A 27,760-nucleotide genomic window follows, 5' to 3' on the forward strand; every position below is an offset into this window, starting at 1 on the left:
TGATTAAATTTATTAAAAAAATTATTATAGGGGGCAATAAACACATTAAAATGTTCAAACCTAATTTAAAAAAATTTAATTTAAATCTCAGATTAAATTATTCAAGTCCTTTCAAGTTTAGGATCAGGAAAACTCGGATAATGTCGGTTCTTAAATTCTTAAGTTTTTGAACTTTTATGGCATCTATAGTTTTTTGGCATTAATATTTTATTTCCACTTTTTGATGTCAGGTTTATTGCTGCTGTTGATACCATCAATTGTAATTTAATGCCACGTGTACAAAATAAACTCTCTACAGGTAACATTTCCACATTTTTTTCAATCCTCATCAAAATTTATTTCCGTGCCTTCACTTCTTCACTCCTTCAATGAAAAATTATTTGAATCACTTTCGATTTTAACAGAACAATTTATGTCATTTTTCAACTCAAAAAAATTACTTCAGAAAAACAAAAAAGGTTTTTTCTCCCTTTTCAGAGCAGTACATTGTCCTACCTTCCTACTTACCTTCCTACCTACCTTCCTTCCTACCTACCTACCTACCTACACAGGCATCAAAAATGCTCAATGATCTGTGGGCATAGATGTGTGTGTGAGGTATCATATTATGTTTTTGTTTCATTCTGTTCTTTTATTTCTGATTCTGCTCATGTTTGGGTATCTTTTTTTATACGTTTTTATGCGTTTTTATCTGTGTGGAGTACGCTAAATGTGCTCTCTCCTTTTTGACTCTATCTTCTCCACCTTTCTCTCTCTCTCTCTCTCTCTCTCTCTCTCTCTCTCTCTCTCTTAGAAAAAAACAAAATTTAAATCGATTTTACAAAAAATTATACAATATAACATTGCACTCTCTGAACTGTTTTTCCTATTTTAAGTTTAGCCATGTTTAAATGAATGACCGCCTGAACAAAGGCACAGATATTTGCAGCATAGTTTGTTTTGTATAACAAAGTTTATAATAAAGTAGTAGAATTAATAAGACGAATAACAGTTACCCGCCGTGTACTTGGAATTTCTAAAAAGGGGATTGGAGGGTATTGCAAAGCCTTACTCTTGCCGTAGCATATATTAATACAAACAAACAAACGCTGACAGTTAATGACGTGAAAAAGCAACACAATTATCTCTCTTTCTCTCAGATCTCAGTCTTCCTGTCTCTTTCTCTCTCTCTCTCTCTCTCTTTCTTTCTTTTTTCTTTCAGTTTCTCTCTCTCTAATCGGTTGCTTCATCATTTGAACGTTTGGTACGCACTGCACTCAGCGAAACGATTATAAATACGTAGAATACGGGATCGTATTATTTAAATTAGCATTTTGCTTTGTGTTATTAATGATACTATTATTATTATTATTATTACTAAAATCATTATGATTATTTTTATTATTTCTATTATTATTATTATTGGTAGATTATTTTTATTATTATTGGTACAGTCGTTACAATTGCTATATTACAGCTGGTGGGTTTGCCGGTTGTCAAGTTAACTCAGATATTAGAAATGTCATGCCTCGCGATGCTCTTATTGTATCATGACTAGGTTGGAGTACTACCTCTCCGAAACTCAAAAACTATCGTACAGTCTGTGTCTTTGTTGATGACGTATTTTGTCACCATCATTCCTTTATTTCATTCATCACAATCTATCCGTCTATCCCAATTATCCATCTGTTCATCCTTCAATCCATTCATTCATTCAATCATTCATTCATTCATTCGTTCGTTCGTTCGTTTGTTCGTTCGTTCGTTCGTTCATTCATTCATTCATTCATTCGTCCTCACACAGTAGTTACACATCATTGTCAAGCGGATCACGTCTCTTAATGGAGATTGCTTCATCTATCCATCAATCCATCCATTCATGGAAATGTTAACACGACGAACGACATGTAAGTTAAGTAGAGCTTGGAATGAACCTAGTTAACACCTTCTTCTCGTCTGGGTGTGTTGGAAGTATGTCTCTTTTCAATTTACGCTAACGATAACGCTATATTATTTTAATTCTCAGTTTTAAGTTCTGTTATTTTACTTCGTTAAAATATATTTTGTTGCAATCAAACAATAAAAATATTATCAACAATATTGGGTGAGTCATTTCTCGTTAGTTTATGTGCATAAACAATATCGTTTGACGTTGAGCGAGCGAGTTTACAGAAACAGAAAGAATTTCCCCGAGAACAAACTCTGTTGCTCGTTTGGTAACTGTCTAGGACGGTGAAGAGCGAGCAGTATAACATTACAATACATTTTTGAATTATTGTCTAATCCATACATTCAGTATATTAATTAACTCATAATCCTAGATAATCGATAAATACAGTGAAATACGTATATGGGAAAATAATCGCATGGGTATGTTGTAGGAAATATTTGTTAGTCTTTTGATGTCCTAAGCGTCTCAGTAATTAAAATATTTCCGTTTTACAAAAACTAAAATAATTTTTTTCCTGGTTCACTTTCGTCAGATTTGCCAACAGAAAAACTTTTCCATTATAAATTCATTCATAAATTATCGCTCAAATGCGTCATTAAGTTTTAAGATTGTTACTAACGCAAATAATTCTTCAATAAAAACTACAATATAACAAAAGCGTAATTTGTACAACTTAACAAAGCAATACAATTTACGCCAAATTCAAATACATACACATCACACCACAATACAACAAAACACTCCACAGTAACGCACACACGCACATGTTACATTACACGTTCATAATGAAAGTAGCATATTGAAACGCTAAAAGAAACACCACGCCACAGATCATAACCAGACGCCTTTTAAAAAAAATAAGAGGTGAACTTCGGAAGACTTTTGAATTTAAAACCCGGCCATAAAAGCAAATATAATTGCATTATTCAGTAAGTGCCGTCTTAGAAAATAGAAAGCACTTTGACAAACACACCACACACACACACATACAAACACACACACATATACATATACACATACACACATACATACACATACACACACAATCAAACAAACAAAAACAAACTTTTACATCAACAGAAACTAACATTGGTGCACACACACATACACACACACAAACACACGCATACTTCGAATTAATTTCTCCACCAACACGTTCCTATACGAAAAATGAACGCATATGAATATGGATATATTCCACGCGTGTACGTACATGCTCACAGTTCACGCGACATGATACGCAATGCAATAGATGCAGACGACCATGAATCCATTCATATAACATCTTGCTTTCGTGTAAGCACATTTGTATGTACATTTATTAATGCGTGAATTCTCTCTTTTTCATTTTTTAGGTTTTTTAGAGATGGAGGTTCTTCTAAATTGAAATACTTTTATTACATTAAATATGCATTTTAGGATTTCTACTATCCTAGCAAAATGCACATTGGTATGAAAATATAATTTATCAATAATCGGTGCAAGTTTAAAATTTTTGAGTTAGGGTCACGTTTTAATACTTGATACATATCTCATTATTGATAGAAAAGAAAGTTTAAAAGTTTTCTAGCACTTAGCTAACAAAAAACAGTCAGCCAACTAAAATTTGTCATGCATTTTAAAAAATCTTTCAAATCTTTTACATATCAACATTTCAACACATACACTCATAGAATATAAAAACCTAAGAAAGCACTATTTATATATATATATATATATATATATATATATATATATATATATATATATATAAGCATACACAAACACATTCCAAGATATATATATATATATATATATACACGCACACACACACACACACATACACACACACATATATATATACACACGCGCACACATGCACGAAGACACGCCAACATAATCAAATATTGACACTTATGCAAACGCAAACAACAACCATGAGACGTGACTGAACTTGCAACGTACACAAAAAATGCAAGCAGAAGAGAGAGAGAGAGAGAGAGAGAGGAGAAAGAGGGAAAGTGAAAAAAAAGAGAAGAAGAAAGAGAGAAAGAGAGAATGGAAGAGAAGATGAAAAAAAAGAATAAAACAGAAAAGAAACGAGAAGAGACAAACTACTTGTTCGCCTAGCTGATTTCATTAAAAATTTGCAGTCTGTAATGGTAATATGCACAGCACGCATTTAACCATTAGGATGACAATGAGTTATGCCTTACGAATGACGATTAAGATATTGTATGCGTGATCTCGAAAGACGAAACTGTATAGAATTTGGTAATATGACGATAAAGATGATGATGACAAGTATGATGAAGTTGATGATGACAATCATGATGAAGATGGTGAGGACAATTTTTTCTTTTTTGTTATCCTTTAAAGAATCAGAATCTGACACATGCAGACAACCGTGATGAAGAAAATGATGATGATGATGATGAGAACAAAATGGTCAAAACGCGATATAGATAGATATTTTGACTCAACTTCAAACTAAAAAACTCATTTCAATGCATTTCTGTTTTCTTAAAATCAAAAGAAAAGATACAGAAAATTGAATTTGAATCAATCTCACTCTCTAATAAGAAAAAATAGAGCGACCCATGTGAACTCTGAAGTAACAAAAAAAAATTGTAAATTTAATAAAAAAAATGAATGCGTATATTTATATAAATATCCACCTAGGTATACATTCAATAAACGCCACGAAATGTTATTAACACCGGCATAAAGCCAGCCAAAATTAATCTTATTTCGTTCCTTATTCAATTTTCTCAACCCGCCAAACTCCAAACTACTCACCCACATACCTGACTGCAAGTTTTACGTTAAGACATTTTTCGATATTTCATTGAAAAATATTTTTTTGTTTTTCAAAAGTTGTAAAAATTAGCAGCTAATGGGATAATATATTTCGGACATCTTCAATAAATGAATAGAATAATGAAAATTTTTGTCAGTCGAAAAAATAAAATAAAAAACGAAAAATGCATCAATCGATTGTAAATGAATAAATAAGAGATAATTAATAAAAAAAACTTTGAATTAAAATAAAACATTTAAAAACTCAACTCACTCAAGATGAACAAAAGCAAAACTACTTAACGCAAACATACAAACAAACAAACCATAAAACAAACCACCATCAACACCAACAACCCGAATGTCAAACAATCACAAGATACAATAAAACCAAAATCATTTGAAGAAACTATGCAATAAAATCACTCCAAAGCCTTAAATTGATGCATTGCTGTGGCACGCACCGATGACAGTGTAATGGAATAACTCCATATATCAATCTCTACTTCTCTCCCTAGTACTCTATGTACAAATATACTTTGTGTACATATATATTTTGTGTACATATATACCTTGTGTACATATATACTTTATATACAGGTAGTGAAATATGTTGTATGATTCACATTATATTGAAATAATGTTTCTTGCCAGGTATAATTCTATTTCTGCACCATTAATTGCGATATAATATATTAACAAGCATATGAAATAATTTTTTTTCAAATTGACACTGGCCTTACTACACACACCCACACACACACACACACACACACACACACACACACACACACACACACACAAACATACATAACATGCAGTCTTACAAGCACACAAACACTCACAAACAAATAATAATTTGAAAATATTTTAATTAACGTAAGTACTTAACTGTTTTATTAATAAGATATTGTCGTCAGAAAGTTACTGGTGAGAATTTTTTTTGTGGGCACTGATAAAAATGAAGTCAGTCAACTGAATTACTTGAATCGATTAGTTTTGAATAAAGAAAATTTTGACTAATGTCTGATTTTCACAGTCTAATTTTTTTTTGGAAAGATTCGCTTTAGGAAAGTTTTGTCGAACTGGAATAAAGTAATTGGAAGTGAAAACACTGGAAGATATGTTTGATTAAGTTTAATTATTGTGCAACTAAATCTGAAAGTCAATTTCGCAGCTTTAACTGTTTGAGGCAACAATTTTTTTACTTTGTATAAAGATAGAGAAAAATAAATAAATGAAATGATCCAGATAAAACTTAAAAAAATACTGAACTATAAAATATATTATAGAAATAATATTCCATCAAACATTTAGCGATCTAATTGTCAAACAAAGGGTGCCACAAAATTAGTCAAATTCGAAGATTTTCAAATTTCAATTGGAGAGTTACTTTATGCATAAATTCTAAAAATGCTTTTCATCAAAATAATTCTTTCCTTTGAACATTCAGAAGCATTTGAATGAGAATTTTTTTTTTCTTTTTAATTTTTCGATAAATAAATTATCCACTTTTCCGTTTTAAATGAGAAAATGCTTATTAGCCTAATAACAATTGCTCACGCGAAGTTTTGCCTAGTAAAAATTTTGCTTAAAAAAAGTTTAAATTCATGAAAGAACAACTATTTTGTAAGAATTCTGTTGAATTGTTGTAAAATAATGATTTATCTATTATTATTTCTGTATTTATTATTTACTTTATCACATAATATAACGATTGTTTAACTATTAATTTTATTTATTTCAATCAAATTCATTGAGCGTGCCTGATTCACTACTGAACTAATTTTTTTCTGTTATATTTATGACATGACGTCATTCCGTTTGATTTAAATATGTATATATCTTAAAGTATCAACATTAAAACTTTCAAATTGTTACAAAGAACAAATTTCAGCTTTAACTCAAATAAACCAAAAGTTACTCTTCGAAACTCTATCCTAACTCAAACACAAATCTAATCAAACATCAAGCAGCCTAGTGATAATAAAATTTAATAATTAATTTTATTTGCGTGACGACTGAGCTGTCTGACAGTTAGATTGACATGCCGTGTTCCTGAAGGAAGTTTGAGTAAACAAAATTTATTGCGAGTATGGTGTTCAACCTGTATCTCCGGTTCCTTAAACATTGCCAATCCTCATTACGTGATGGCTTTTCTCGGTTTGGTCGCTGAGACTAAAATCTCAGTGCAGAGTTTAGTGGTAATAATTCCGTTTGCGTGATTATATCATTGCAAGATTTCTATTGCATCGCTGTGGTATTGTATTAATTTTCTTCTTGAAATGTTTATGTATTGATAGTTTGTGTGAAGGTTCAATTTGTGTTGTTTCAAGAGTCAGAATAATTTTTTGTCATTTGAGAACTTGATTCATCGTAGTACAGTTTGAGTTTGAAACAGTAAACTAGAGGAAGTTTATGATTTATGGTCGCCATATAAATTTTTTTAAAAACTTCAAACTAAAAAAACATACATATGACGTTCCTGCGATGAATTGAATAAAGTGAAGATCTTCTTGCAAGAGCACAATTGAATACTCGATAACAGTTTTTTTCTTTGAACAATAAAAACAGCTAAAAAAACGACGTTTACAAAATTTGTGGCTGAAAATAATTTTCCGCTTGGATGGACAGTGAAGAAAAACAAAAGAATTTTTTCCAAAACAACTTCTAACTTCATATTTGTGCGTCTGGCCAATAAATCAAACTTCCAGTGGAGCGTGAAATTCCTATATAGAAATAAAATTAAAATTAATTTTGAGCTAATACATAAATAAAAATTATTTCTAACTACAAAAACGCACAATGGTTAGAGACGCCTGGTCCTGCGGTGCAACTGACTGGTTCGAATTCAAGCAGATCCGCTGGGTGATGCATGGTTTCTACGCATATTTACGTATTCTGGCACAACTAAGTAGAGAATAGCTTTTAAACTTTTAAACTTAACTTTGAATATCAAAAATGTGTCTATAAGTTGACGAACAATAAAGACGCCAAAAAATATAACGAAGTTTATAACAAAAACTTTTGAAAATTTGAACAATTTTAAAAACCGAAAATGTCTAACGAAGACACATATACTGAATGTCTTTACCAACAATTTAACAACGGCATAGTTTACATTTAAAAAACTACCAGAATAATCACAACACTTAGGTCTATATATAAACCAGTAGTACAGCTTACAAGAACATTATGTAGATAGAACGCATGGCATCAACATCCAGCCAGACTTACACGTTGAATCGAAATGTACAATACCATCGAACATCCGGACATTCATGGGACGATTTATCATTTTAATGCTTTCATTAGAATTGATTCATTAAAAAGAAAAATTGACCGGCTTTTATATTATGATTTTTTTAATCATAATCTCTCTCTCTCTCTCTCTCCCTCTCTCTCTTTCTCGTTCTCTTTCTCTTATCTACATCTATTTACGTATATGATGGTGTATATGCATGTGTGTATTTGTCTATGTGTGTATGTATGTATGTATGTTTGTGTGAGTGTGTGTGTGTGTGTGTGTGTGTGTGGTGGGGTGTGGTGTGTTGTGGTGTGGTGTGTGGCTTAGAAAATGGTGAATGTAATGTTGTGACAGTGACGTGGTGCTGAACGATGGATGTGTGTTGCAGGCCAACTCGTAAAAGTTCATTACAGTAGATTAATGTTGTTCCGACATTCAGGTTGAGTTTGCCTTTGTATGTTTGTACAAATGCTTGTGTGTTTGTATATGAGTGTGTGTGTGCGTTTGTATGTATGTGTGTGTGTTTTTTTGTATGTGTATGTGTGTGTTTGTGCTTACTTGCGTATGAACGCAACACAAGATAAAAACCGAAATAAATTTTTTTTAAAGATGCTGGCAGACTCATTATGAAAAAACACGTAACTTCAATTAATCCGATAAAGATGCCTCATTGAAATGCTATTCAGATAACTCTGTGATATTCACGTTCTCCATGGGTAAACATTTTTACGTTTTTTTTCATTTACGGTTCATTTAGTACTAAAAAACTATTTTGGTCCAATTATATTGGTTTAAATGGTCGATTATAATTTATTAATTTGTTTCATATTTTCTCGGAAAAACGTTTTCAAAAATGTTATTTTTAAAATTTATACAAAAAATTTAAAGTTTATATTTATATATACGTTTTTCATTCATTCATTCATTCATTCATTCATTCATTCATTCATTCATTCATTCATTCATTCATTCATTCATTCATTCGTTCATTCATTCATTCATTCATTCATTCATTCAGTCAGTCAGTCAGTCATTCAAAGTATTTCAATCTATCTATCCGTCTATCTATAAACATCTACCTTTAAAATGAGAAAGATTTTTCATCCTCAGATTGTTATTCCGAGCTTTCAATTAAGTTAATTGCATGTCGATCTAAATTCCCCTGGCTAATTTATTCTCATTTTGTTCTCACTGAAAATTAAATCTGACTCCGTATGTACTGCACCTTTATGCAGTACATTTACGTTTATCAGTATTAATAAACTTAGCAACTTATTAAATTATTTGTGATGTTTTCATTTGTAAAAATTTTTTGTAATTCAAAGCTTTATTTAATAAAAATTTAAATTAATTTAAATTTGATTTACTGAACAGCGCTTACGAGAGAAACGCTTTTTTCAGAGATTTATCTTTACTGCTTTAGTTACAGTGAATTTTGTTTTTAAAAAAAATTATCAAAATAGTAATTTTAATCTCAAAAACTTTTTCAAAAAATAAAAAATGTCACTTGTTCCAGTCAAAACACTTCAATGTCAAGAAATTTCATTCCGTTTCAATTACCTCGGCCCTCCTCTCGCTGATATATTTCACCTTATTGAATGGCTTTCAACAATATAATTTCCACAAACACTCATGCGGTTAATTGGAAAAAACAATCAACAGTTTTGTAAACAGCCAAAGAATATATTTATTTTAAAATTACTTGGAAGTAGAAGGAAAAATAATTCCGACAGGCAAAGGCGAGCGATGTTTGAACCGGAAAAAAATAATTTTTTTCCGCATGTTTGTCATCCATTCATCAAGTTGCAAATCAAGACTACTTCAACAAGTTAATTGTACTTCATACCAGATGTCAGCTAGTCTGTGATGGATGGACAGAGGAGGGAGTTTGTAAATCTCAATTTCACAGTCCGGCGCAAAAAGCTGTTGGTTAGTTGTTTTTGCTTGCCGTGTGATAGTTTTTTAGTTTTTTTGAGAATATGAAGAAATAATTTTCACTTTTCATTTCAGTTTTATGAGACGACATCATTTTTTGTGCTACTTGTGTGTGTGTGTTTTTGTATCTCAATTTTACTAGCCGACAACAAAAACTGACAGTCAGTTGGTCACCCGTTGAATGGAATATTTTTTTGGGAGAAATAATTTTCTACGTTACGTGTGTATGCTTCTATAGAAAAAAATTTTCTTTGCTTAATATTTTTAATTTTATGTCTTAAATTATAAATAAAAATTAGCGGCGTTTCTGATATTTTTGATAAGAAAACATTCAAGAACAATGAATTATTAATGCATGAATGAATTATTGAATGAATTATTGAATGAATTATTGAATGAATAAATGAATGAATGAATGATTAATGAATATTATCTGATTTGTTATGAAAAAATATAACTTTACAACCGAAAAAATTAAAAACCTATTTAAATTTCCTTTCATTTGTAGCAGTATCTATGGTTTAAATAACGTTAAAATCCATTTTCCAGGCATATTTACACGTGCGTGATACGCATAGACATTATAACGCAGTAATGATTTTCACTGACGTCTTGCCAATATGTTGTGCAGAATATCGTGTGTATGCTATATTACACACATGTACACGCACACGCACACACGTACACAACACACACGTGCACACACACACACACGCACACATACACGTGCACACACACGCACACACACACACGTGCACATACACACACACACACGTATATGTGTACATTCATGGAAATGTGTACACAGGTGCGTACATAAGAAATTATTATCCGATTCATTTGAGTGAGCAAATAATTTAAATCCAACGTTCTGAATGTTTGCCAGGGTATGTTTGCCTGTTCGTTTGTTTGTTTGTTTGCTAGTGTTTGTATGTTTGTTAGCGTTTGTTTGTTTGTTTGCTAGTGTTTGTATGTTTGTTAGCGTTTGTTTGTTTGTTTGTTTGTTTGTTTGTTTGTTTGTTTGTTTGTTTGTTTGTTTGTTTGTTTGTTTGTTTGTTTGTTTGTTTGCCAATGTTAGTGTATTTGTTTGTTTCTGAGCATTTGTTTGTTTTTAATATTTTCTTTTAGAGGAAATAATCCTATAGCAATTTTGAAAATTATGATAACAGTGTGATAAATACTTTTAATTTAAATTTTGAAAACTTGTAACAAATCAATGCTTGTCATCATGGGTAGTCGAGCAGTTGAAAAAAATTTTTACGCCTTGATGGATAATTGAAAATTGAGAAATTGAGGACCAGAGAAAATTAAAACTTACACACACAAATCTTCAAGAGTCGGACAGTCGAAGAATGAGTTTATATTTAGTTGTAAATTGTTAGTAATATTGATAATGAGATTGTTTAGTTTTGCGTGCAATCCAAAATAGTATATAGTATATTCAAATAAAATTAAAAAAGTGAATAAAAAATGAACGAACGTTCTACGACCTTGACTTTTTTTTATCCTTTAAAAAGCTTAATGCATTTGAAATAGAATTCTGAAAGTTCTAGAATTTTAGAATTATAAAAAAAAAATTCGCTCTCCAGAAACGCCATTTACACTGATCAAAAATTCAGGCGTTTTGACATTCTGAATAATTTATTTTTAATTTTTATGATAGATGACACTTTTCAATTATTTTTTCATTTTTATATGTTTTTTCCATAATTGAAATACATTCTGTCCAAAGCTATGTAATAAATTATATGTATAATATATAAATAATATGTATAAAGTTATTTTGCAATGATTGATAAAACCCGTGAAATTTTAGTACAGGAATTGAAGTATAGCTCTTTAACTTTAAACAGAGAGTAGTGTTTGTATCATTTTGTAATTTCTCACAAGAATTTAGCATGATGACTTCTAATTTATAATACGACAAACGTGCAATGTTATTGTTAGTTTGGCTTCCAAGGGAGTTTATCATGATATGTGATTATTAGTATATCGAATACGTAATGTGATTGTCTAACAATTCCAGTTTAAATACTCTCTGAATGTGCTAGAAAACATTGTAACTATTTTTAAAATAATCTTTGATGTAAAACATTTTTGGGCTCAACATTTGATATGAGAAGATAATTTTATAGAAACATACAATATTGATTAGTAAACAAATTACACTAAAAATAATAAAAATGGAAAAAATTATTACTGAGTAATCAAATTGTTAATTTATTTCAAATTTAGAATATTAATCCTGTGCAAATATTATATGTCTTGAGACGGAAATAATCAACTGCGAAGACTTACGAAGGTGTTAATTTTATGTGAGCAATTGAATTTTATTCTGCTCTATAAGGAAGAGAAAACTAATTTTTAAATTTTTATTGTGAATAAGCGGTTTCCTCTCTCTCTCTTTCTCTCTCTCTCTCTCTCTCTCTCTCTCTCTCTCTCTTGCAATCATCTTTATCAACCTATCTATTTCTCTTTATTCTTCTCTCCAACCCGTTATTTCATCCAAATCATCAAGGGATCAGAGAATGTATGCAAGCTCGCATACGATTATACGTCACAGTTGCACATAACGCATCTTCTCTGTGTGTGTGTGTGTGTACCTGTGTGTGTCTGTGTGTATCTGTATGTGTGTGTATTCGTGTGTCTGTGTGGTGGGTGTGTGTGTTTGTGTCAGGTATATATATATATATATATATATATATATTTTGAATAATATTATGAAGATAGAGAGATCATTAAATTTCTTATTGATAATGCATTTCAAAAACGGGTTGGAAAAATCTTCGCAAAGGTCAAACCTATTTCAAATCACTTTTCAAATTTTTCAAACAATTCTTTAGATTTTTAAATTATTTTTTGTGATGGTGCTTCTTCTTCGATGAAGGTTTGAAACTGAATCTAAATAAATTAATAAATAATTTAAAAAAGACATTTTGAAAGTATATAAAAACATGTAATATTTATTTTGTTAAATGCTCTCCCTTTCTCTCTCTCTCTCTCTCTCTCTTTCTCTCTCTTTCTCTCTTTATGTTTTATTCATTATTTGAATTTAACCCATCACAGAAAATTCCATCAAATTTCCATGTTAAATAACCAAAAATTTGCAATAAATATTACCAACTTACTTAATTTTTTTTTAATAATTAGAAACGAATCATCAACAAAAAAACACAATTCAATTCAATCGCAAATTTCCCAGCGGTTTATCATGCAAGAAAAAATTGCTAATGATGATATCCAAGTAAGATTAGAAGGAAGATTATTTACCAAGACATGCAATTATGATACAGAGTTTGGATTCTTTAAATTTATGGGAAAAGAAATCTTTCAACGATTGGCGTGTTTGTTTGTTTAAATGGTACTTTACGAGCTTACACCTGCTAGGTGTTCTCTCGAGAAGATTTATATTCTCGCAATATTTGCAAATTTTAAAGGTTTACCAGGTTTACAATGTTTACAATTTACAATCTTCACAATTTAAAATGTTTGCCCCTTACAATGTTCACAAGTACAAATGTTCACAAATTCGAATGTTCATCACCCATAATGTTTAAATGATTTTTCAGTTACAATATTCAGAATACAACATAATTTTTTCTGATATCATGAACACGTCATAAAAATATTTGCCAACCATTGAGAACTACTAAAAAAATAACACAATGCATACACTTGAGTATATTAATCAACTGTAAACATTATAAAAAAATAAAAGCCAAAATTCATTTCAAAAATTGAAAAATTTTAATGAAAATAACACAATCATCATTTAAATGAAGTTAAAAAGAATGATGATGATAGGAAAATTAATGACTTTTGTAGCAGAGACAAGAGACAAAGACGACAATGACTTGAGACTAGTTACAACTGAATGGGATTGATGGCCCTCCTGACGGTCCCAGCCTCACGCAATGATGTATTTCAGGAAAATTAAAATTTCGCGCCATTGAAATAGAATGATAATAATGATGATGATGGGGCTATTAATTGCTGGTGATAATGCGATTGATGATAATGTTGCTGGAAGGTTAAAATTAAATTGATACAATGGAATTTTATATAAAATTTATTCTCAATAGTAAATAAAGTACTTAGTGAATTATTGAAAATAATCAACATAATTATTAATAAAAAAAGTTAACAACTGGCCTAAATTAGCCTAGCCTAGCTTAAATAGCCCAACTTTGTAATGTATTTATCCAAAGTTGGTCTTATTGATTTTTCTTCATTTATCCTAAGTTTTTTTTTTCATTTCTCAATTATTGACAATATGCTATAAATAATATCTAGAGTACCTCCTGGCCATTTCAACCTTCTCAAACGCTCAGCGGCAGATCCAAATAACCAAATAAAAGGACAATAAAGCAGACTGATAGCTCGTCCAAAAGCAATTTCATTGGGCAAAAATTGTATTTGCTACGCAGGAGATGGAGTATTTTTTATTCATTTTTTACTACTTTTTAATTTGCTTTGTGTTTTATCTACGTAATTATTTATCTTTTATGTTTTTTCAATTTGTTTTCATATTTTTTCATAATTTAATACGGTCGTTTATTTGTATGTAACCATTTTTTTCCACACAAACATACTTCTTCGTTTATTTAATTCAACTTTTTAATGGATATTTCTTTCAAAAAATCATTTTGTAACTCAAAAATACCAAGTAATTTTATTTATTTACTCACACCTACAAAGGTTCTTCCGCAAGTTAAATTGATTGAGAGTTTGCAAGTACTGGCGAACCAGTTCGACTGCTGCACCAGCACCCGTACGTTCAGCGCATTTGGTAAATTTATTGGAATGTTTACTTGTCATATTGAAAGATGGGTGAATGTGTAACTACAAAAATCATTTCCAAATACTTCTTCATTGTAAATAATAAATTTCCTGATCTATCTTACTTAAATTCAACTCATAGTATTTTTTCTGGCCATATTTTTACACATATCATAACAAAAGTTATAATATGGAAAAATGTTTCAAGAAAATGATTGAATTTGATCTGATGCGATCATGCACTACATGTACTGCTATCTATCAAAGAACGGAAGAAAATGTGTTGTTCACTAACGTACAGCCAACCATTCCAATTAAACAAAAATTTTCATTTAGTGAATTTAAAAACGCTTTCTGGTTTCATTGTAAGTTAGGACGTTTTTTAAATAACTATTCATTAGTAGTCACTACGCAGTTCGAGGCAAAAAAACTGTAATTTATTACAAAATGAAATGTTTCACGCGATTTTCTGTAAATAATACATTGAGTTGTGAGAGTTTATTGGTAATAATCAGAATGCCTAATGAGTTGTACATGCTGATTAGAAGTTCCATTGCTCGCATGTTGTACCGGGAACCCGCTTGCTTCCAGAAATGCTGATCACATAAATGAAAAAAAAAATGCAATCACTATGAGTTTATATGTTTTGCGTTCTAGCCCTGCATATGCTTGCGGTGTAGTTTTCTTGTTTCTTGTCTATAGCACGCCATCCAATGATTTATTAATTGAATAGATTCGCCAGTCAATCAATTAATTAGCCAACCGCTCGTGTAAACTCAACTGCAAACAAATTAACTCACACAACATTCATCAGCCGTCCAGCAAGACAACAGGCTATAAATTTACGAACAAACGAGTCAGTAAACATACATTAGCAAACCAAGCATTTTTTTTTAATCTTCAATTTTAAAGTAACATGACGCAATTTTTCACCAAAAAAATAAGAATAAAATAGTCAGAACACAACCTTATGACATTTTTTTACACGAAAAATGATTTCTTTTCGGTGGAACATAATTTGAAAGCACATGCGACAGACAGAGAATTCATATTTCAAAATGTTGGGATTAGTGAGAGGTCGCGAGTTACATTTAAATTTTCGTAGCAGAAGAAAAAAAATATTTTTTGTCGTATAAATTTTTTATTTGTCATTTCCAAAAAAATTTTTACAGAAAAATATGCTGCTATTTCCGCAAGATTAGAAGACTGGTGCTGAAGCCTGGTCTAATATTTCACTCTCTACATTATCATTACAATCTTTCGGTAAATTTCATTCTCATCATCTCCTTCGTCATCTCTTAATCATCGACAACATCTCAATCATTTTTATCATAATTTTCAAGAATAACACAATTAATTAACACACAAATACGCACACACACACACGCACACACACACACACACACACGTAGTGCCTGGCGTGTGACAAGTACAGATCTTCTTGCATTTGATCCGGGTCAGTTCAACAGCAGAACCAGGCGTCTTAACCATTACACCAGCCTGCCACCGAAATAAGATATTATAAGATAACAACGTCATAAGATATCAATCACCATCATAGGTAGTACCATCATCATCCGGATCGTTATTATCATAACTTCATCATTTAACGGTACTCATCATCATTACAACTACTTATGTTATTAATCAATATAATCAGCTATAATACAAGCCAGATTGTCATCATTATCAAAATCTTATCATCATTATCCGAACTTCCTCGTCATCATTATCAAAACCTCCTCGTCATCGTTATCAAAACCTCCTCGTCAGATTTTAAGCAGGGTAAGGGAGCAAAGACATAAACTTTCAGTCTGAACACAATCCTATAGAAATTAAAGTTGTAAATTTATCTCTCTCTCTTTTTTTCTCAATTTCTCTCTCTCTTTTTTTCTATTTTTTCTATCATTCTACTTTCATCTTTCAATTCTTTGTTCAGTTTTCAAAATAATACCAACTTTTCAAATTAATAAAAATAAATTAACTTAAATTTGAAGTCTCACCTCGAAGAGTTAACTAACTCTTTTTCCATTTAAATCGGCATTTAAGTTTGGACAAAAAATATTTTGAAAGCAAATTTTTGGTTCAAAAGTTTCTTCAAATTAATCAGTCACAATTGCAGACAGTGAACTAATGGATCGGTTGAGGCATGGCAATAGTTATTTGGATATATACATGTGTGTGTGTGTGTGTATGTGTGTGTGTGTGTTTAAGTGTGTGTGTGGGTGTGTACGTTATGTTTGTGTATGTTTGTATGCAGTGTGTGAGTGTGTATGTTGTATGTGTGTGTGTGTGTGGGTGTTGTGGGTGTGTGTTTATTTGTTCGTTGTCTGCATTTACTTCCCAATTTAGGCTATTTAATGCGACTCACTCCTCCGCAGACAGACAGACGGACCTAGAAAATTTGTATGCCGAAAACGCCGTGTGATAAATCAGGATAAATTTTCTTTCGTTTCAAAAAATTCTCATTTGCACAATTTTTCGCTCCGAAAATATTGACTTTTTAACGTACGAACGGCATTTATAATTATCAACATCGTCATTAATCTCATCACAATTTTCAAAACGATTATGTCACAATGAGTGTTATATGTCTTGTAGTCATCATACATCATGACATCATTAAACCATCGCCATCATTATTATTGCCAATTTGATGAAAAAAATATAAAATATCTTTTTCAGTGGCTGATTCAAGGGGTGGTAGGATTGCTCCCAGTAAAATTTCAAAATTTTTGCCCCCGTTGTCTAGATTCGTTCCTGATCTTCATCATTACTCTCATTCAATTATCATTATCAGTTTCATCATCATCTTAGTTATGCACTTCATCCACATCCTGTTTTTCTTGCTGAGTTAACATTACCACATTAACTTGACGATGGCAGACATTAATGTTGATGTAAGTGTTTTTGTATTGTGATGTTATCACATCATCACCTTCAACATCATCAACATCATGATCCACATCATCATCTCCAACATCATCAACATCATGATCCACATCATGATCCACATCATCATCTTCAACATCATGATCCACATCATCATCTTCAACATCTTCAACATCATGATCCACATCATCATCTTCAACATCTTCAACATCATGATCCACATCATCATCTCCAACATCATCAACATCATGATCCACATCATCATCTTCAACATCTTCAACATCATGATCCACATCATCATCTCCAACATCTTCAACATCATGATCCACATCATCATCTTCAACATCTTCAACATCATGATCCACATCATCATCTCCAACATCTTCAACATCATGATCCACATCATCATCTTCAACATCATCAACATCATGATCCACATCATCATCTTCAACATCATCATCTTCATCATCATTGTCGTCGTCATCGTCAGCATCATTGTCATCATCTGCGTCATCTTCAACATCTCACTAACCATCTTACTAACTCTTACAGGGAGCATATTTTCAAGAAACACGATCGGTAGAGGAGACAAAAAAATTTCGTGAAAATGTAAATAAAGTAAATCGCGTAACGCCACCGACAACAAATTTTCATGCAGATTAATAAATCCCAGCCAGTCCGCATGAATAATTACATTTCTAGACTCCACCACCATTAAATCAAGTGTCTAGAGCAGATTAACTGGACTACAGATCGCGTAATAAATAGTTTTTCTCGCGAAAAACTATTCAGATTTTGTAGAATAATTTAAATAGATAAATTGATATCGAAATATTTTATATACAAAACGTGTTTTCATCGTCCTCGTGATCTTCATCAGCAGCATCTTAACGTATGAAACGTGCTTTCATACAGTGTATATAACTTTTTGGAAACCCGTCGTTATTTTCTCTCTTAATACTCTCAGATACACAGCAACAACACACAAATACACACACACACACACACACACACATGTGCGCGCATCTGCATGCCCACCTAGCCCATGCGTGTACGCCTGAATCCATGCATCCGTGGTAAGTGTTGATCTTTTTACATCAGAAAATAACTAGATGAATTCACTTTCAAATAACTATTTAGAATAAGTTAATATTTAAACAATTACTCCACAAATGAAGCAACTCTGGATGAATTTTTAGAATTCGCCACTAATATATTTAGTTCATTTTTTACAAGGCTTATAGGTGATTGGAGAAATTTGAGACGACAACAATTAACCATGGATGGATGTGATCCGGCTCTGCTTTAATCATTGCCTCTTTTATCGGCTGTAATTGAACGGTTCACATAACTCAGAAAACATTTATGATTTCGCTTTTTTTATTCAATGAAAAAGTAGAGCAGTATTTCGTTGTTTAACATTTGCTTTAATAACATATTATTTAAAATTATTAAACACACTAATAATATACCTTCAGTAAAAGAAATTTTAAAATATACAAAAATTATGAATCAATTAATACTGTCCCGTTTAAGATCCCATAGTAAAAGACACATTTTAATGACGCAACTTATGCAAAAAACCAGATTTCTATATCTTCAGCTGTCTAACAACCACAAGAACTAATTATTAATTTAATTTGCAAATAGAATTAAACATAATCAATTCCAAACCACCATCCGTCGCTCAATAAATCTGATTATTTGCAGCTTGTTTAAACAAAACCAACAAAGAAACGCACGGTGTATGTATGTCTTGGCAAACAAATGCTCCGAGCTAGAGCCATGCATTTCCATTCAACTGTCACCATTCAGTAGCTCGCGATACTTCGGCTGTTTTGCTTTCTTGTGAGTTGAGTTGGCCGTGGGCACAAACCCATGCACCATTTTGGAGAAAGTTTATCGTGGTCGCATTAGTTTAAAAAAGTCAGTATTTGAGGTTTTTATTTATTTATTTGGCTGACTAAATGTCACTTATGTTTACGTCAATAACAAAATCAATAAAATTGAATAATAAACTCCTTTCAAAACATCACATGTAAACATTTCAAAGTAAATGTTTTATATTCTCCTTCTATTTCATTTACAGTAAATCATATGACACGTCTAAAAAATATATTCATATGCGTAGGTAATGTTAATTTTTGACAATATTACAAAACATTATAGTTCTGAACTGCTTCTTAGTTAAAATTTAATCCAACAGCACAAAAGATGCAGAGAAAACTTCCAAAAGTTTGTTGGAGGTCCTGCTTGCAAACATCTGATAGGAAGCAAGAATTTATTACAAGAGAAGCACGCAATTTTTCCAGAGGAATTCTTCAAGCAATAAAACATTCAGCTTCAAACGTTATTTATTTGATTGTAACGGAGTATATAAATTGTGAACTGTTTTTATTCAGTGATCTAAATTTGTAACAGAACATTAAAGAACAAGTTCAGAACATTAAAGTTCTGAACTGCTTCTTAGTTAAAATTTAATCCAATCATTAAGTTGAACTGGAGTTATATTTTATTATTATTAGATGCAAATATAATTTTTAAATCAAAATGTTTTTAAAAAAATAAAATGAAACCTGAAAATGTTAAGCCTTTCAAAAGCAATTATTTGAGAAAATAAACAATTTTCTAAGCAAACAACGTCTGTGAACTCAACCGATAAGAAAATTGAAGGAAAAAAAGATGAGTCAAGAAAAAAAACTCAGATCACAAAATTTATGATCTGTTTTTGTTTCGTTTTTTTTAACGAAACACCAGAGCGCTCGTAAAATGCTGAAAGAGGAGGCAGGTTTTTATTTCATGCGTTATTTTTCCAACGTTGTCCCTAGGCTGATCGAAACGGTTAATGAAATTCTATGAGTTTACTAAACCTTCAGTCTCTCCATTCCTATTCAGTGCTACGCTATTTGGATAGCTGTCGCAATAAACAAGTGTTAAAAAAAACAATTAGGGTCACTATAAATTGACGCTCCTATTAGTTTATGAACATTTTTGGGGATTAGGGAAAATTTTCTAGATACAGTCAAATGTTCACTTCTTTGCAATTGCAACATAACAGATAAAATTTTACAAAAGTTTACTGAGGATTTTAAAAAATTGTTGTAAAGTTTGAGACATCATAAATATCTACGTCTAAAGAATGTATTGCATAAAAAGTTATCGGCACCCGTTAAAAATTTTTTTAATTTTAATATTTAGAAGATAAAATTGAACCTTATTTTAATGTTTCATTCCTAGAATCATCACACATCAAACATTAGTATTAATTTAACACACTAAGATTTTTAAACATTTAAAAATTAAAATTAAAAAATCGTAAAAATGGGCATATTGCTTCGGGAAAAGGTTTTCGTTTTCAAGCCAGAAAGATAAAATCAAATCAGATAAAAAGCAAATTATAGCGAGCAGATAAATGGAGGGATTCTAATTGGAAATTTCCCACTTGCTGCCTTAACGAATTCTTTAATGGAAATAAAACATTCCGCGATATTTTTTCTATCAGTGAGAAGGCAGCAGTGTTTCATCACTGACGACTCTCGAGATTTAAAAAAAAGGTAGAAAAAAAATTAAAATATTTATTAAACTATTTCGGATTATTTAATTAATGAAAATAGTTTTAAAAAATAATAAAAATGTCAAAACAATTGAAGAAGAAACAACAGAAAATGTAACAATCTCAGTCAAAATTTAACCCAGTCAACATTATTCAATACGAAAATAAGTATACTTTTAAGTGTTTCACATCTAGTCGTACATCTAAATTATCTGAATAATAATTTTGTAATATATGAAATTAATTTTTAGAAGAAACACATAGCTTAGCACCACTAGCAAGCATTAAGCGAAAAGAACGAAATATATTAAACACTGTATAATTACTTCATAATAGTCTCCATCCCATAAATCTCGTAACATCATATCATACATCAAATGTCACACGATATCAAGTATCATTAAAAACTGTGTCACATTACAGTATCAACAGACGAAGTATATCATATCATACATCAAATGTCACATGTTATCAAATATCATTAGATACTGTATCACATTACGACATCAACAAACGAAATATCTTTCGTCGGCGCAACAAATCAATTATTATTTTTCGTACAAGATACTGGCGTGTAAAAGCTTTTAAACGCTGTCCTACTGATTAATGTCTCAGCCAACCTTGCATAATATTTGGCCTATGTGAGCAATGTATCACTGTGTAAACTCTATTTACCTTACTCAAAAGAATTAAAAATGACTAATTCTGCAATACTTTATTCTATTAATTTATTTATTTAATTCGAAAAATTATGATAAAAGAACTATCAGCAAATCATTGCTATAAGATCGGTAGAGTTGATTTTCAATAGCACAATTTTTTAGATATAGTCCCACTCTTAATAATCGCATAATAATAAGCATACGTGCATTTTCAACTATCAAATAAAATCAAATTTTGTATTTATATAGCGCCAATTATCGTTGCTTCTCATCAACTATATATATATATATATATATATATATATATATATTTATTTATCTGCGTGTGTAGAAATAGAAAAAAGATAGGAAAGAGAGTGAGAGAGAAAGAGAGTGTAAAAGAAAAAGAAAGTTAGAGACATTCTGCCAGATGAACATGCGACATAAAATAAAAAAAAATTAATAACAAGAATTTGAAAGGTGGAAGAATTTGAAACATGGAGAAATTTGAATGTGATCATCTCGGGACATACGTCTAGTTTTCATATCAGGAGCCAGGGAGGATATAATAAATTTTGCGTCTGACCATTTTAAAGCTCACCGTTAGCGCCATGTATGTCATGCTTAATATTTTCTTCTTCACCGACAGCTGCGGAAAGAAATAGCGATGGAAAATTGTAACATTTATCATGTTGTCATCGTGTTATACATGTTTCAGTTGCTTTCTGCTTGCGAAGATGACGTAAAACGTGACGTAGATGATAATGAGATGAACTGATAACATAATGACGATGTATACATATATAGATGATATATATATACAACAAGGAGCACTGACGATGATTCATTCGGAATCGAAATATGGCCTTATTTGCAGCATGAATTCGAAAAATAAGTTTATTTTGAATTTTAATAAACTAAACGTTCACCAAAAAACTTTAGTGAGAAAAATCGAAAAAACGAACTACAAACATATTAACGCCAAACATTCGGTAGAATTTATAGAATATTGTAAAAATTATGGTCTATTACCAACATATATAGATGATGATATTCGTAATGCGACTATGTTGTTGGTGTTGTAAATAAACCAATATGATTTTTTTTCATTTGTTTAAACCGCAAGTTTTTGAATGTATGACGTGAAATAATTCTATTTAAAATTTTCAGGATATGATTAAGCTGCAGCAGATATTTTATTTGATCATTTAAAATTTGAATTAAGTAATAAAAAAAACGTACCTGGTCCACATTCGATGCGCAGTCGATTTAAATTTTAATGAGAGAGGGAGAAGAAAGAAGAGAAGAGAGAGAAGGGAGAGAGAGAGAAGAGAGAGAAAGGAAGAGAGAGAAAGAGACTTTAAACGCACATCTTGCATTTAATGAATGTAACTAGAGATTTTTTGAATCGATTTTTCAAATTTTTTGATAAAATGTTTTTTTTGACCTGAAAATATATTAGTTTATTTATTTGAAAAAATTTTTTTTATTCAATTAAAACCTAGCAAACAAAATTTTTGAACTACCAAACAGAATTCACACGCCGAATTTAATTTGAATATAAGTACTTTCCTATAAGCCATAAAATAAATTAATTGCTTCCTATAGATTCCAAAATTAACAAAAATAAATGTATGAATTTGAATTTAAATGCGATGAATGAATGTATGAATGAATGAATGAACGAACGGACGGACGAACGGACAAACAAACGAATGAACGAACGAACGAATGAATGAATGTCAAATTTTCAAATTTAAAACATCAAACTCACAATTCGGATCGTCAATTGTAGTGAGGACAACCGTGAAATCAATGACGGGTCTGCTCTCGTAATCCAATCTCTGACCATGCTTCAATCGAATAACCCCGGAAAAATTATCAATTTCAAAGAAATCCTCCGGCGACCACCAATCAACCCCTTCGTTACCCTCTCCAGCGTGTTTGGGCCGCTTCTTGAAAGAAAGTGTCTCGTAATATTTTTTGTTGATGGTTATGAGATCGCCGTGTGCAGACTCTGATATGTGGACGACGTTTGTTGGTTTCACGAGGGCCGACCGCTGTTTGCGATTTGGCTGGCGGTTTGATAGTTTTTTTGGCTGTTGTATCGGCTGATGGATGGAGGCTGAATTATTGATAGATTTGCTCTTTATAATGGTTTTTTCCACTTGTTTGTTAGCAGGTGGCTTGTGAGTTTGAGTTGAAAATAATTTATGGAGTTCTTTCGCGTTCGTTCCATTTGCGTTCGTGCTATCTATCGTTCCATCGTCCTTCTGGTGATTTGATGATTTCTTTTTGGATGTTTTATCTGAATAAGTTTTTGTTGATTAGTAAAATATTTAAAAAATTTTTTATGTTGTTTGTCTAAAATTATTGTTTCAATCGAAATTAATTACATATATACATCAATTAGAGGTTTTCAAACGTGAAAATAAATGAAAATTTACACTTTCAACTGTGATTCATTCGCTAATTTTTAGAAAATTCAAATTAGTAAAATCTCTCCCCGATAAGATTGCCAAAATAATATAATAATAAAATTTCGTGATGGTTTATTGTTCTACACAGTCACTTACAAGAGAACAACAGATGAAAATGATCAACAATCTCATAGACTTTACTTTCAAACTGATTTAATGTACATAGACACGAATGTACCCGCTGTGTCACGTTTAAGCAAGTGCTTTCCATCATATAATAATACATAAAGTCTTACCATGCAAACACACTGAACAAACATACAATACACACACACATACAACACACACACATACCACATACACACGAATCTATATAATACACAACACATACATTTAACAACAACAACAACATACATTTAGTTATACACACACGTATGAAACATACATACCTCCACGCATGCATAAAAACATAGAAACACAAATACACATATAATATATATTTAAACACATGTATAGACATTGAAAAAGAAAAAGAGAAATAAAGAGAGAGAGAAAGAAAGAGACAGAGAGAGAAAAAGAAACAGAGAGAAAAGAGGGATCTTAAACATACACATTAACACACACAGAAGCACATGCAAACAGAATCACTTAAATGCAGAGCAGAATTTTCTTTGCAAACAGGCATAGGAGCTGTGTTGTTGTTGTTAGCTCCAAAGAAAAAACACCAACACTTGTCTTAATGACCGCATAGTCACATCATAAACAACAACAGCAACGACAAAGTCTAATACAATAATGCTACAACAACAACAACATTTACATTACATGTACATAAATTATGACTGATAACTAATGAAGCGTAAAATTTAACGGAATAAAGGTTAGTGTTGTATTCATGTCAAACAAACAAGTTTTTATTGAGACAAAAACACAAAAAAAAAACAGTTTTCAACGTATAGCGTAGTCCAAAATGTTCATTGCAAATAAAAAAGCACCGAGGATATGAGTTCCTTCTTCACTGAAACAGCAGAACATCTTCATTATTATAAAACGAAAATGGTATTCTAGCTCTTTTAAAAATTTCATCATAGAATTAAAACTGACAAAAAAAAAGTTAAAAACATTACTATAGAGATTGACGACCAAAGTATAAACATTAACAAATAAGACTGTAACAAATAAAATTCAAATAAAACTAAGTTACCATTAAATTTTAAACTGGTATTATTACGCTTCTTTACATTTATCCAAATTTTGCAGGTAGTTGTTTGAAAATTTGTCGTAATGTTATTGTTGATAGGTGTCGCCATAACGACGAGCATGTATTGTGTGTCGGAGAATTTGTCTGACGATTGTAAGGTACGAATTAGCGCGGGAGGTCGGCAGTTTATACCATTCATTTGCTCGTTACTCGCGTCGTGCATGTTGTTGTCGTTGCTCTGAACGCTTGTATGTCTGTTGTGGTTGTTGTTGTTGTTGTTGTCGTTGTTGTTGTTGTTGTTGTGGCTGTTGTTGCTGTTGCTATTGTTGATTCTAATGTTGTTGCGGCGGTTGTTGTGATGGTTTTTCCTTTCGACGTTGTTGTTGCTCTTACAATTGCTGTTGTATATGATGTCGTTGTAGTTATTTTCAGGCTGAAAGATTTCGAAAAAATGACTCGGTCCATCAACAATTGAATACCAATAGGCGTCCCTAACAAAATCTGAAGACCCACTGGCAACTTTTCGATTTTTGTACACGTCAGCTGTTTTACAATGCTTCATCTTGTTGAAATTGAAACTATTTTTGATAATTTTATCGCCATCTTTGTCGTCTGCTTTCACATTTTTAAAAGGAGCGTCTTTGTTTTTTGTTTCATCAGTGATCCCATTTATGCACGACGAAATGCAAAGTGGTTGGAAGGCACAAATGTTTTCCAATTCGCCGCCAGTCACAGCGTAGAGATCTGAGAGGCTCTGAACGAGGGAGAGTGCAGGCGAGTTTTCCAGGAGAGTTCCATCGTAAGAATATTCGACAAATCTGGCAACATTTTCTCCAGTAACGACATTGATTGTGATGGTTCGATCTCTTGATTTGTACCTACTGGAAGTTGTGTGTCTGAGAGTTAATTTAAATTTGCAGTCGGTGAAGTTGGATAGGTAGTTTGTCGTCACAATTGATCCGCCTGGAGTGATGTCGAATATTTTGTCACCGAGGATTTTGAATGAATTGTAACATTTGTCTCGTTCTCTGCTCTTCTGTTTTAATTCACTATTCCAGTGGTTTGAAATATTTCTAATTTTGTCATTATTAGGTTGGTGTAAAGCGTTTTGAGCAGGCATGTTGTTGTATGCATGGTTGTTTATAATTCTGTCGGTCTTCCCGAGATCAGGAATCCAGCTGGGACGATGGTTGGGGCTGTCATACGATTTGAAATTGTGGACGACGTTAGAGTTCTGGTTGTCCGCCTGATCCAGAATATTAGTAACGAGTTTGTATCCGTAACCGCGAGCGTTCAGGTTGATGACTTCGAATCCCGGCGCCACGTCATCGGCCACTTGAACTCTCAACGCAACAGCGAGGGGCCAGCAGCAACAACAAAAGCATACCGCCAACAACGACAAAATAAACGACAATTTATTGTAATTATTCTCCATTATTTAACGGATGGTGTACACAAATTACGAACGTACATCGTTGCGTACATCTGCCTCCTACATGCACAACACGGGGAAAAGCTTTCGTACACTTCATTTATACGAATTGGAAGAGCCTTCCGTGTGCACAATATATATCTTATATTATATATATATATATATATATATATATATACACACACACACGTGTTTGTATATAAGTTTCATAAATATAATATTATATTATATAGATATATGTGCGTACGTGTGTAAGCATATATGTATGTACAAATATAATTAAATATATATTGAAATTTATCAAATATCTAACATATATATATTTATATATATTTATATATAAAATATATAATCATATTTTATAAATATATATATATATATATATATATATATATTATTAAATAAAAGTATGAGTTTTACTCCTATATTCCAGTTTGGACAGCAAAATAGTGTAACGGTTAAGGCATCTGCTCCCGCTGTAGCAATGACCAGGTTCAAATGCCAAGAGATTCCAGCCCATCATATGCCTGGGTTAATGCGTATTCACATGCCTGATACTTTAGAAAATTAATTAGAAGATAATTGATAGTGAGGTTGCTTACATTAATGACAGCGTATGTGTTATATGTGTATTGTGTGTGTGAGTGTGTATATGTAGTGTGTGTTTATTTGTGTTTGTGTGGGTTGCGTTCGTGTGTTTGTGTGCGCGTGTGTGTGTATATATGTGTGTGTGTTTGTGTGTGTGTGTGTGTGTGTGTGTGCTGTGCTATGTGTCTGTGTGGTGTGTGTGCATTCTATTTTGATCTACTTCACACCGAGAAAACGTGCTAAGCAGTGTGTTAATTGCTTCTCAGAGATTTTATTAGAGGGCCAAAAATGTTCTATGAATGGAGATCTCGTGAAAATTGGCACTATATAAAGACTTAGCGCTTCATCGAGAGTGTGTGACCCT

The 27,760-nt window shown here is 31.6% G+C and overlaps 2 protein-coding genes across 2 annotated transcripts; both read right to left on the minus strand.

Annotated features, from left to right (window-relative positions):
- Positions 1 to 17,482: 17,482 nt before the first annotated feature.
- On the minus strand, positions 17,483 to 19,448 carry HELRODRAFT_179302 (hypothetical protein; the record flags this gene model as incomplete). Its single annotated transcript, XM_009028146.1, has 2 exons — positions 17,483 to 17,970; positions 19,370 to 19,448. 2 exons carry the CDS (start codon positions 19,446 to 19,448, stop codon positions 17,483 to 17,485), a joined length of 567 nt encoding a protein of 188 aa, XP_009026394.1.
- A 4,049-nt stretch (positions 19,449 to 23,497) lies between these two features.
- HELRODRAFT_179303 (hypothetical protein) lies at positions 23,498 to 26,811 on the minus strand (the record flags this gene model as incomplete). The annotated part of the gene is made up of 2 exons (XM_009028147.1): positions 23,498 to 24,063; positions 25,380 to 26,811. 2 exons carry the CDS (start codon positions 26,809 to 26,811, stop codon positions 23,498 to 23,500), a joined length of 1,998 nt encoding a protein of 665 aa, XP_009026395.1.
- Between the last annotated feature and the right edge of the window lie 949 nt (positions 26,812 to 27,760).

This window comes from Helobdella robusta, assembly GCF_000326865.2.
Source record: "Helobdella robusta unplaced genomic scaffold HELROscaffold_53, whole genome shotgun sequence".
NCBI classification, from domain to species: domain Eukaryota; kingdom Metazoa; phylum Annelida; class Clitellata; order Rhynchobdellida; family Glossiphoniidae; genus Helobdella; species Helobdella robusta.